Below are 12,937 nucleotides of genomic sequence, written 5' to 3' on the forward strand. Positions count from 1 at the left end.
GGAGGCGTTTGGGTGGAATTTATGAAAATGTGGAGTGTTTTACATTGCATGCGATAGCTTAACGCACTTTATCGCACGTTTTAACACTGGAAATAACTACACCTTTTTTCCTGGCGTTATGCTGTGCAATATGCCTGAAATGGGATTTGCAATAAATATCGCAAATCCCATTTCGGGCAGGAGAGGGGAGAGAGCGAGAGAAAGCACGCCACTGGGGAGGCACACATATTAGTCAACTATTTATACCACTGTAGGAGGGTCAACTAGTAACTTGAGGTGAGGTTTCGGTGGTGTTCTTCAGTTTGGGGGGGCCGTTTTACATGCACAATCAGAAGTACAAACAGCACAATCGACATCAGTGAAGATTTGGAATGAGGGAAGGTTCATAAAGATGAGATTTGTACATTGTACTCTCACCCTACCTTGATAGCAGCTAGGTAGAGTGCATCAAACTAGGTCGAGAGTACGATGTACAAATCTCATCTTTGTGTACCTTTCCTCACTCCAAATCACATCAAATCTTCACTGATGTGTACTGTGCTGTTTGTACCTCTGATTATGCATGTAAAACTGCCTCCAAACCCTAAACCACCACCGAAACCTCACCTCAAGTTAATAGTAGACCATCCTACGGCAGTATAAATAGTTGACTTATATGCAAGTCTTAGAGTCTTTCTCTCCCCCATGCCCCCCATGGCATCTCAAAATTTTCCCTAACCACGCCCATTTTTTATCATGGGTACTATTCATGCGAAATTCATAGTGAAATGATGACTCTAGGTCTTAGATTGTAAACCCTTGGAATAGGGAAATACCTACAGTACCTGGAATGTAATCCGCTTTGAAGTACTGAAAAAGAGAATATAAATCAAATAAAAAAATAAAAAGATTGCAGACTGGTGAATTTATTGGAAGGGACCCTGCAGAAATGGTATTTAGAATTCTTAAAAAGCACCAAGAGGCTAATATTCAAAAGAAACTGAATACCTAAATGTAGATGGCTATTTTCAGCTTAAATTATGACTCTAAAATTCATATAGATATAGGTTCCTAAATTTAGGCCAATGCGGGACATCTAAAAAATAAGATGGGAGAGTTAGAGTATATAGTATTGAATGATGAGAGAGACTTAATTGGTATTTCAGAGTCTTGATGGAAAGAGGATTACTAATGGGATACTGCCATACCAGGTTACAAATTATATCACAATGATAGGGAGGAGCAACTTGGTTGGGGCGGGGAGGAGGTGCTTTATGTCCAGGATGGCATACAATCCAACAGGATAAGGATCCTGCAAGAGACTAATTGCACAATAGAATCTTTATGGGTAGAAATCCCATGTGTGTTGGGGAAGAGTATAGCAACAGGAGTATACTGCTGTCCACTTGGCCAAAATGATGAGGCTGACGATGTAATGCTAAGAGAAATTAGGAAGCTAACCAAATTTGTAGTGCTGTAATAATGGGAGATTTTAATTACCCCAATATTGACTGGGTAAATGTGACATCAGGACATGCTAGAGAGATACATTTCCTGGATGGAATAAATGACAGCTTTATGGAGCAATTGGTTCAGGAACCAACAAGAGAGGGATCTATTTTACATCTAATTCTTAGTGGAGTACAGATCTGAAGAGAGGTAACGGTGGTGGGGTCGCTTGGCAATAGTGACTGGAAGGGGGACAATAAGTAAATCCACAGCTCTAGCACTAAACTTTCAAAAGGGAAACTTTGATAAAATGAGAAAATAGAAAAAAAAAAGAAATGTGCAGCTGCAAAAGTTACGAGTGTACAATAGGCATGGACTGTTTAAAAAAAATAAAATATATATATATATATATATATAGAGAGAGAGAGAGAGAGATATTTAGATATATAGATATAGAAGCCAGGCAAGATATGTATTCCTCACAATAAAAAAATGATTTCTGGTATGGTTAAAAGATGAGGTGAAAGAAGCTATTTTAGCCAAAAGATCTCCCTTCAAAAATTGGAAGAATGATCCATCTGAAAAAAATAGGAAAAAGCATAAGCATTGGCAAGTTAAATGTAAAACACTGATAAGATAAGCTAAAAGAGAATTTGAAAGGAAGTTGGACATAGAGGGAAAAATTCATAATAAAAACTTATTTAAATATATTCGAAGCAGAAAGCCTGCGAGGAAGTCTGTGGGACTGTTAGATGATCAAGGGGTTAACGGGGCACTTAGGAAGATAAGGCCATAGCAAAGAGGCTAAATTAATTCTTTGCTTCAGTGTTTACTGAGGAGGATGTTGGGGAGATACCCATTCCGGAGAAGGTTTTCAAGGGTGACTATTCAGATGAACTAACCCGAATCATGGTAAACCTGGAAGATGTAGTAGGACAAGTTGACAAACTGAAGATTAGCAAATTGCCTGGACCAGATGGTATATATCCCAGGGTTCTGAAAGAACTCAAAAATGAAATTTCAGACCTATTACAAGTAATTTGTAACCTATCATTAAAATTATCCATTGTAATTGAAGACTGGAAGATGGCTAATGTAACCCCTATATATAAAAAGGGCTCCAGAGGTGATCCGGGAAACTATAGACTGGTGAGCCTGACTTTAGTGCCGTGGAAAATTGTGGAAATTATTATAAAATCACAGAACATATAGATAGACATAATTTAATGGGGAAACAGCCAGCTTGGATTTACCCAAGGGAAGTCATGCTTCACAAATCTACATTTATTTGAATGGGTGAATATGATCCGTGAACAAATTTTCACCATCAACTCTGAGGTACTAACTACCAAGGTAACTCTTAAACTTTTGAAGCCAACCAGTGGCATAATCACATTCACTTTCAGTCTTCATTTTTGTGTGAAAAAAAACTTGGCCTTCTCCAGTAACGTAGGCCCAGACATATGCATATCACAGGTAGACCTGCAATGCTGGCAGTATCACTTCTACAGCACACCACCCAAATCAGAATTATGAGTCCTGTGTAATGTTTTTGCCTTTAGTCAATAGCATTACACTGAGTCACTTTCAGAAAAAAAAACTTTAGAATCTTGCTTTTCTGTGCCTTTTTTCATAGATTGCCTAACACTGTATTCTTGCCAGTTAAGCAATATTTACCCCATAATCATATTTAAGTAGCTCTGCTTTTTGCTAAATGGATAGAACATACCCCTTCCTTTTCACTCCTGAACTGTTCTCTGAGGGAAGTTGATTCTTTGATTCTCTCTTGAATTAAATTTTCCAGTACTTTTCACTGCCACATTTGCATCAAATTCGGGGTTTGAGTCATTTGGTCCCTTTTCTGCTGGGCTAACCCTGCCAAAATTTCTGACAACAGGAGAGGTATAATGCTGCTAATCTTCAGTGGCTGCATCTGCACATAAACAATTTCAGGTGAATTTTCAAAGGAGTTACACATGTGAATTTAATATACTGTTGTAGCAATTTTTAAAAGCCATAGCACACACAACGCAAGTAAAATCTTTGGACAAATCAATGGCACATATTGTAGCAATTTTCAAAAGCCCACTAAAGTGCATTCACGTGTGTAAAACCCAGTTTTTAGCTTGGAAATCCTTCTGAAAATTACCCCCCTTTATGAGCAAAGCAGTATGAAGCTGAGACCTTGGGTGATGTCTGTGGCACACAAATTCCAGATAATAGAAGTTTTCTGGATAATGGAACCATGGCCCTGGGATCACAGTTTTGTGGTGCATTCATAAGCTTTGCTAATGATTGCTCTGTGCTTCATATTACCTGTACTTGGGTATACCCAGGTTCCCCTCTGATTGTAGATAACCGTACCACAACTACCTCTGTATACGTAAGTAAGGAGGCAGGGAAATTGTGGTCTCGCCAAATACAGAGTAATCCAGTTCTTTTGAGAAGGTAAATGTAAGAAGTGCAAGGAACTGCCAAGAACCTTCTTGCTCTGGTTTGCAATCATTCTTCATCTGACTAAATAAATTTATTTCTCAACTGGGTCTATGTGCAGAATCATGCCAGAAAAGCAGAGTTGGAGCCAGGTGTCATAGCAATGGAAAAAGGGTTTGCTGTGTGCACCAGTTTTGTTACATTACTACAGAATATTTCAGATAGCATTGGTTTAATACTGACTGGCAATGTCATTAACCTCAGAGAGGCCTGCTAATGTAACCACTGTAAATATCACCAGCCACTCAAAACATACTTATTCAAACTCAAAAAGTGTTATTTTCTGTTATAAAATTAATATTTCACAGAAACAAAATTAATTTTCATAATAAGAATCTTCCATGTATAATGCTCTTGGGAAGAGAGAAAACAAAAAATGAAATAATTGAAACTTGACAGTTGCCATCTCATTCTGTAGTCCTACCCAAGGCAGTCTTCCCCAATTGCAGTACTTGGAGAAAAATGTCTGTTTTTAATAAATCTCCGTGTTTGTAAGTCTCTCTAGCTTTCTGGAAGTAATGTTCATTTTCCAAAGTCCATCATCTCTGATAACCACACTGATGAGCTACGTAACCTGTAGTGTGTCCAGTTCAAAAGGACTTCTCCCAATCTGTAGAGCTGCCTCCAAGTTCACATACCACTAGATACCACTAGAGCTATTAGAACCAACCATCCGCTTATCCTTTTTGCTGCTTCTCACAGAAGGACCCTTCTTTAGACTTCTGCCTTCAAGGTCCTGCAAATTATTTTTTGCTTTGACCACTGTGCTAACTTAAGTCTGCCTTGTTTGCACCAAGAGGCAGTCTCTGTTGATAGGAAATTTTTGTCTCTCTCTCTCTTCATTGCTTTTATTTCCTTTTGAATATATTTCAATCTCACTTTTTTTTAATTGTGTGGGCAAGGTAGCATCAAAGCCAGGAGTAACTTCAACTTCTCCTTTGGTGCACACTACAATACATCACTCACTAATGGTTACTATGCCTACTAAAATGAGTACAAAGTCTGTTCAAAAATGTTGCCTCCAGCTGCTGGGTCCTAGAAGGAAAGGCTTTATGCTTATCTGGCTGACAAGACTAAGTCTTGAGTTGGCCCAGAAATCTTGAGAAAACCCTCCTCAAGGTCTGTGAATGATTTTCTGGCTGTGTCATAAGAATCAATAACCACTTTGAAGCCTCAACGCCAATAAATAGGAGTTACGTTCCAGAATATTATCTACTTTGAAGACTCTAAACATTTGAAATACCTCCCTGGATGAGGAAGTGGAACACAAGATCTTCTTTTAATGATAGGAGCCAAAGTGGATCAGTTACTGATAGTCTTGAACAGGGAGGTACTGGCCAACCTTTTTCATTACTGGCTGTCTCTATGCCTATCCACCAGTGTCAGTAATGGCCAAGATGCATAAAACTTAGGTGAGCAAGTTTGATGATTGTCATCACTCTCTTCTGGCCAAAGCAAATGCGGTTTCCTTTCTGGAAGGAGATGAAAATCGCTGGTCTCAAGTTAGGAGCTTTGCTGGATCTGATCGCTTGAAATTCATTGCTGGCTGCTAAGGAAACGATTGGTAGGTTTGCTATGCCTGAGGAAGTGCCTCAACAGTAAGGGTCTGCATTTATTTTCTTGACCTACCTCAAAACATTTGCCTTTGAACCATGAACACATTTTAGAGTTTGCCTTGAAATTCAACTCCATTAGATTTTTGCTGTCCTCACCGTCCTGCTGAACAGAAAAAAAAAAAAAAACAACTTTCTGTCCAACTTTTAATTGTTAGATAACAGTAGGATCTCCTGCTTTTGAAGCTCCCAGTCAAAGACCTTGTGTCTCAGAACACTAACATGAAGCCAATGAAAGTTTCTTTTTTTTTTTCAATTTAATGTTTATTATAATTCAAGCATATAAGTAACAAATAATGTCAGCGCACCCATCCCCGCAATCCAACCCATCCCACCCTAACCATCACTCTTCTTCAGTATAGAGTAAGGTTATAAAAATGTTTAAAAATTGAAATATCAAATGGTAAAGAGAAATAGAACATAGGCAATTATTCCAAAACAATATATCACCCATGGGTCTCGCACCACTGTCTGTGCAAGAGCGAAACATTTTCAAATCTAGACAAAGCTTTCTTAATCGCTGTCATCTTTTCCACGTAATAAACAGTTCTCAGGCGTTGATCCACTAGGTGTAAGCTTGGAGTTGAAGAACTCTTCCAGTAAGCCCCCAAAATAAATTGTGCTATCAATATCTGTAACTTCCTAGGAATGTTAGCAACTGGCAAGCTCAAAAGAAACACTTTAGGATCATTGGTAACTGTAACATGAACAATATTCTGTATCCACTTAATGATCGTATCCCAATACTGTTGAGCACTACTACCAAAAGTGAAAAAGGGTCCCCACCCTACCATAAAGACGCCAACGAGCAGACAAAACACCCAGGGTAAATTGCATGAAGACGTTCTGGTATGAGATACCATCTCATAGAAAGTCTCTTTTTGAGCCACCAAACTTGTAAATTTGGGTACCTGATATTGAAGTTTGTTCTGATGATGATCATTGAATGTAATCCACTTTCAAGTATTGCAAAAGGCAGAATATAAATAAAAATGAACACCTCAGCCTTCAGAGTCCGTGAACTCCAGGTCTCAGTGACTTAAGTATCTTATATCAAATTCTGCAGGAAGAGAGTGATGTTATCAAGTATCCAAAGTTTCTGCCTAAAGTAATGGTAGATTTTCACCTTAACTAGTAAGACATCCTTCCAAAATTTTGACCTCACCCTCATAGTCTAAGAAAGACGCTCCCCTTCCATGTATTGGATAGTAAAAAATCTCAACCTTTGTTTGAAGAAGATTAAATATCATTCAGCTTTTCATTTATTTTAACATCCAAAAACTGACCATCCTATAGATAAGCTATTTTTAATGGGCTAATAGTGGGATAACGTATCTTTGTTCTGGCAGGTGTGAACATGGAGGAGCATGTCAAAGCCCACACTATTAAGCTGAAGGTTCAGCCTTTACTGGTGAGATTTGCAAGGCATTTAACTGTGAAAGAAAAAAATTGCCTTGTACTGAACTATTAGCAACTTCTGCAGGCAACATACAAGAGATGCAGGGGCTAAATCTGCATCTCCTGCATTCTGCACTTATTCTCCTTAACCCCAATGACATCCTGTGTGACACTTGGTGAAAAAGAGCTAAATTATAGCAGAGTCAAACAAAACTGGGGCAATTCCCAGAGAACAGGACATTGCTATGTTACCTGCCCATTCTCCTCCATTTCTTTCTATTTATTTTTATACCCTTGTTTTTCCTTCTTGCTTGAAATTGGCTATTAGTTCATGTTTGAAGCATTTTAAGATATTAATTAAGCTGTACATTTACCCTTACTTCTTGAATTTTTTTATGTTCAATATTGTTTACATTTCACGGTTTCTCTTTTACAATGGGGTACATTGCAGCTGCTGGCTGGCTAGCTTAGGCAAGATTCATCAAACTATCGCGTGCGAAAGGGAGAGGGGCATGATTTATGTTAATAGCGCATAGGTCTTACCACAGAGTGCGTTAACTTTTTCGCACTTTGCGGTCATACCACAATTCGTGCAGTTCCTATGTGGAAGCAGGGGGGAAGAGAGACAGACACACACACACTAGCTATAAGGGCCTTCTAGTAGTTAGCTATTTATATCTCTATAGGAGGCCCACCTAGTAACTTGAGGTGAGGTTTAGGTAGTAGTGTAGGGGTTAGGGGCTACTTTGACATGCAGAGTGAGACGTACGAACAGAACAGTACACTCTTGTGAAGATTTGATATCCTTCGGAGTGAGGAAACTCACACAAAGATGAAACTTGTACAGTGTTCTCTCAACCTAGCTTGATGTTACCCAGGTAGAGTGTCCATCAAGCTAGGTTGAGAGAACAATGTACAAATCTCATTTTTGTGTGAGTTTCCTCACTCCAAAAAGACATCAAATCTTCCTTTAAAGGAAGTGCTACCAAATCACTTCAGAAGCGTTGAGGAGCTTCCAGGATATAGCTTTGATGTGCAGCTAAGTAGCATTTATGAATAATTTTCTGTGTAACACAAGAATTTATTATTCTTGGAATAATGTTTCACGGCTTCAACGTTTGTTTATATATTTTTTGAGTTTCACCGACTTAATAAAAAAAAATGGAGGATGGTGGAAAGTTGATGATTATAATATGAATGGATAACCTGGTTTGTACCTTTATACGATGATATGAAACTACTACTCCCTTCTTTAAAAAATTTTCAAGATACACATTTGTCTGGAATACGTTTTTTCTGAACACATACAATCTATTTAAAAAAAAAAAAATGTATGTGAGTTTTTTTGGTATTAAGTCTATGATTTATCCAAACAATTGTACAGAAAAATGATCCCTTTATTTTAATTTTTTATTTAATTTTTTATTTCTACTCTGCCTTTCATGATTGGATAGCCACTTTGAAGGGGATTACGGTAAGGTTAGGAGAGCAGTTTAACTTTTGATCAACAGTGTTAAGCGCCCGTGCTTAACAACAGTTTGGTATAAGTGTAATGAATACTAAATAAATGAAAAGAGCATAATATTTCACCCTCAAGAAGATAGACAGCAGGGATGTGCACACTAATTATTTTTGTCTTTGTTTCATTTTTCTTGTTTTTTTTGGTGATTTTTTATTTTTTCATTTTGGAGGCGGGGGGTATTTTTTTTTTTCATTTCCGGTAAATAGATCACTATATTGGCAAATCAAGTGCCCAATTTCCCAAAAACAAACAGATTTACAAAATCTGTTCTGTATTTTTGGTTTGTTTGAATAGAAACAAAAATGGGCTCATTTGTCAACTATATTTTTTGTTTCAGACAAATTCACATCTCTAGTAGACAATATAAAGTTGCTGCTGTCCAGAGAGCTCGTAGTGTGCCTGTAGCCCAGCGTGCTCATACTGTCTCCTGAATCCTTACCTCTGGATTTTTTTAAATTGGCAGATTATTCTTCACTGAAGTCCGTCAGACCTCACCTTGGTCAGCCAGTATTTAATTCACCTTCAAAGAACGCTTCAGGACTAATGCCTAGGCCACCGCCTGCCCAGCCGGTCCACGGAAGAACTGACTGGACCTCTAAGTATGGAAGTCACCGATGAGCTGCAGGAAGCACCTTTTTAATGGAATCTTATCTATTTGCAAAGCTACATTTTCCGCAAGTTGGTATGCTTACGATGCAAGGATGTACCACAGTCATCAGCCAGCAAGATCCGGAGAAGGGCTCCTTTTGGATTCATCCGCATGCAGTCTGATACTGTTTTTTGTATAGGCTTATTTTGATATCATGATGGGGGACCAGGGTTTTTCTCCATGAAACACTTTGCATATGTTTTCAGAGGTTTGTGCAGCATTTTCTAAAATAGTTTTGTAATATTCGTTTTTATATGATATAAATAATTTTACAGGTTTGCACTGACAGTTTAGGTCCAACTGTTTTTTTTATACATATAAAGGCAATGTACGTGCTGAAATAGCTGCTGTTTCACCAGTGAGGTGCAGTTGATGCTGTGCATGCAAGTGCCACCTTCAGTTCCTATGTACCATGTGAGGAAAGAACTTTGGGCACCATATGCCAGGCAACACAATTGATAGTCACTGGGCTGGTGGAATAGCAGTTTGAATGCATGTTTTGTCCCAGACGATACAAGGATGGGATGAAGGTCACCTTGAGACTAGACCACTTGGCCTCCAGTGCTTTCTTGCCTTCGTTTCTGCTCGCAGCAGTGATCTGTTTCTGGGATGAACAGCAGGCATTTTTTGGCGAGTACCATTGCATCTTCATTACAAAATGCTGTGGATTAAGGGACTGCTCAGTTCAAGCCAGGTTCTTCAGATCTGCCATTTAGCTTGGGACTTCATATTCTACTTTGAAAAGCAAATGTTCCACTTGAGAGCCTGCAGACATTTCTCTACCAAATATTTCATAAACTTCTTCAGAAGGTGCTATTCTTTGAACCAAGCGTTTTATTTGTAATATTGTTCATGCAGTAGTTTTATCGTAAAACGAGCCACTGCAGAGTTAACATTTTGTTTGTGTTTTCTTTCAAGTGCAAATAAATGCAAAGAAGCTTGCCTCAGACCTAGGTCTCTGCCTGCATATGTCTGCAGCTAGAAACCATGAAACAGACAATTCATTCCCTGATTTTGGAGGCATAGGACCGTGTTTAGCCAGTATGGTGCCAAATATATAGGTTTGAATTGGACCCAGAGTGTATGTAAATGGGACAGCTGCTTGTGGAGGACTGGGATATTTAAACTCTATGGAATATGACAAAGCTGGCTCAGAAACTGACAATACATAATATGGTTTTATTAGCAGTGTCAGCTGCATATATAATATATATTATTATTTATAGTATGGAAACACAGTTTACAGCATACTTTTATTTGTGCTCTCTCCCCCTGTGCACTGTGTAATGCAGAAATGGGAGGAAGACTCTTTAGTTTTTAATGAACTGGTAATGTCAGTATGACAGGGGCGGCCACCTCACATCCTCCAGGACCGCAAGCAGGTCTCCTTTTCAGGGCAGCCTCACTATGCAATTAATCCTGCTCTTAGTTCAGCTAAAATCTTTGTATGTTGTTACATGTATTCACTATTCCCAGAGATAAGCTGAAGGCCAGAGTGGTTTGTCATGCTGTGAGTTAGGTATCATCCTTCCTTGCTGTGCAGTCTTGAAAGCAGCAGTGCCTCCTGCAGCAGACTTTTCCGGAATGTTAAAATTACTTTCCTCAACCCCCAGAAGGAGTTTTCTCCATGTATTTCTTATGAATTTTCCATTTTGAATTTGACTTTTTTTTTTTTTTTTTAATTTCCTGGTCAGTCCTGCCAAGGTCTTGCCTCCCTTACTCCTGTCTTTCGGTTCAGTGTATATGCAGTATGCATAGGAGTCATTCTTTCTGTGGAATTAATAGAAACTAACATTCCTGCATGGCTACAAATAGTGGCCTGCACTGGTAGCCATATTTGTATTGGATCTTCTTAAAATGTCCTGAAAATGTGGGGTTTATTTTCTTTTTCTTAATTCTAAGAGACATGAAATTGAAAGAATTGATTGGGTTATTCAGCCAGAAAGGTAGAACATCCCCTGTGTGTCCCAGCCAGATTTGACCAAACCTGAAGGAATAATTGATACTGCTGCTTTAAATGCACACACAGAATTTGACTTTGCTTTGCATGATATGTGAAAAAGAAAGTCAGCAGAGTATCTTTATATAAACTTATTTCTTTTAATGCCAAACCTTTATGAATACAGATCTTACAGAAACATTTTCCAACTTAAAATTAGTATGTGAAGTTTTTCTTATGGCAAAGTAAGGACAGCTGACGGTCTTTACTCAGCTGTTAACCAAACTTTGCCTGTCCATACTATTTCAGTAATTACAGAAAAAAAGAGACCATTTCTGCTCTCAGATCCAGCACAACAGGCCCCACATCCCACACTACTGTGTGCTGGTTTACACCTTCCAGCTTTGGGCCTATGCGGTGTCCAGAAAGAGGCGAGCTTTGTTTGAGCCTCATCTTAGAAGCCTGCTGTGTTGCATCTGAGATCAGCCTGATGCTGTCTCAGGATCCTGGGAATATCGCCCCTCTTTGGCAAATTGATGTCGTCATGGTAACGATCCAGAATACCTTCCTGGAGCTGGGATCATCCCCTCCAGTTTTCAGCCTTCCCGATTAAGCTGCCATTTCTGAACTTCTGGGTTAGCCCTGCTGTTTAATTTGTGTGTGTGTGGGGAGGGGGATTAATTTGGGAGGGAGAAATGCCATTTTAAGAAACAAAAATAGCCAATTTACCTTGTATCAACATTCCCCTTTTTAATGATTATAGAGTTAATTTTCTGCTTTGTACCAATTAGGAAAACAATTGCAGGTTGTGTCTTGCCGATATGTACTTGTGAGCAATGGGCTGAGATCCAGGAAGCCAAGGTTCAAATCCTGCTTCCTCAGCTGATGCTTCTTGAGTCCCTGGACAAAGTCTCTTGATCTCCTACTGCCTCAGGTATCCACTTACATTGTAAGCTCTTTAGGGAAGAGACTTAGCATACCCAAATATTTATCACCATTGTATAGCACTGTGTAAATCCAATAGCGCTATAAAAATGATTGATATTATTGACCAAATGCAATATTTTTATAAAGCAATATATATGTTGATCTTTTATGTAATTTCAGTCAGCAGTAATTTTATGTTTAACTTGTTTTCAATTCTTTGTTTTTAAAACCGCAACGAACTGTGTTCGTTTTCTTAATCTACAATGATGATCCCAATGCAATAAAATTGGAAGTAGTTCAAGCCGTGCCAGCTTATTTTTTCTTATAGAACAGTTTGTGTGGGGCCAGCAGCACACAAACCCCATGGTTCTCACCTGGGGTTTTCTTTCCCACCCTGAGATTGGGAGCGGGAGAGCTTCCGAGATGTCGTGTGCAACTCTTCACCAAATACTGCCCTTTTGGTGACCAGCTGAAGAATGGCAGAAATAGTTGGATGGAAACTGCATCTTACTGTCTGCTACAAGATATAGCTGTTGCACATAGAATATGGGAGAAACCAAAAGTTCCGGAGTCAGTACACAGGCAGTCCAAGTTTGAACTCTTGACTTACGGAAGATTTGGAGAGGTCAAATCAAAGGTCCATTCAAGCCCAGTATCCTGTTTCCAGTAGTGGCCAATCCAGGTCCCAAGTACCTAGCAGGATCCCAAACAGTACATAAGAACATAAAATATGCCATACTGGGTCAGATCAAGGGTCCGTCAGACCCAGTATCCTGTTTCCAGCAGTGGTCATTCCAAGTCATAAAGTACCTGGCAAGTACCCAAACATTAAATAGATACCATGCTACTAATACAGGTAATAAGCAGTGGGTATTCCCTATTGATTAATAATAGTTTATAGACTTCTCCTCCAGAAACTTATCCAACCCTTTTTAAACCCAGCTATACTAACCACATCCTCTGGCAAT

General features: G+C 38.9%; 1 protein-coding gene across 2 annotated transcripts in view; it reads left to right on the plus strand.

The window, feature by feature from the left end:
* The window catches only part of ICK (intestinal cell kinase), a 129,900-nt gene extending 117,630 nt beyond the window's left edge, over positions 1 to 12,270 (plus strand). Inside the window, exons 14-15 of one of the 2 annotated variants that reach the window (XR_003855669.1) lie at positions 8,918 to 11,806; positions 11,848 to 12,270. Coding sequence is in view for 1 of the 2 variants with exons in the window: in XM_029595722.1 (XP_029451582.1) it covers positions 8,918 to 9,072 (155 nt within the window). In the remaining variant the exon portion in view is untranslated. Of the gene's footprint in view, positions 1 to 8,917 lie in introns of both variants that reach the window. The other variant, XM_029595722.1, reaches the window with a different exon arrangement.
* The last annotated feature ends 667 nt before the right edge of the window (positions 12,271 to 12,937 follow it).

Source organism: Rhinatrema bivittatum, chromosome 3 (genome assembly GCF_901001135.1).
Source record: "Rhinatrema bivittatum chromosome 3, aRhiBiv1.1, whole genome shotgun sequence".
In the NCBI taxonomy this organism is placed as follows: Eukaryota; Metazoa; Chordata; class Amphibia; order Gymnophiona; family Rhinatrematidae; genus Rhinatrema; species Rhinatrema bivittatum.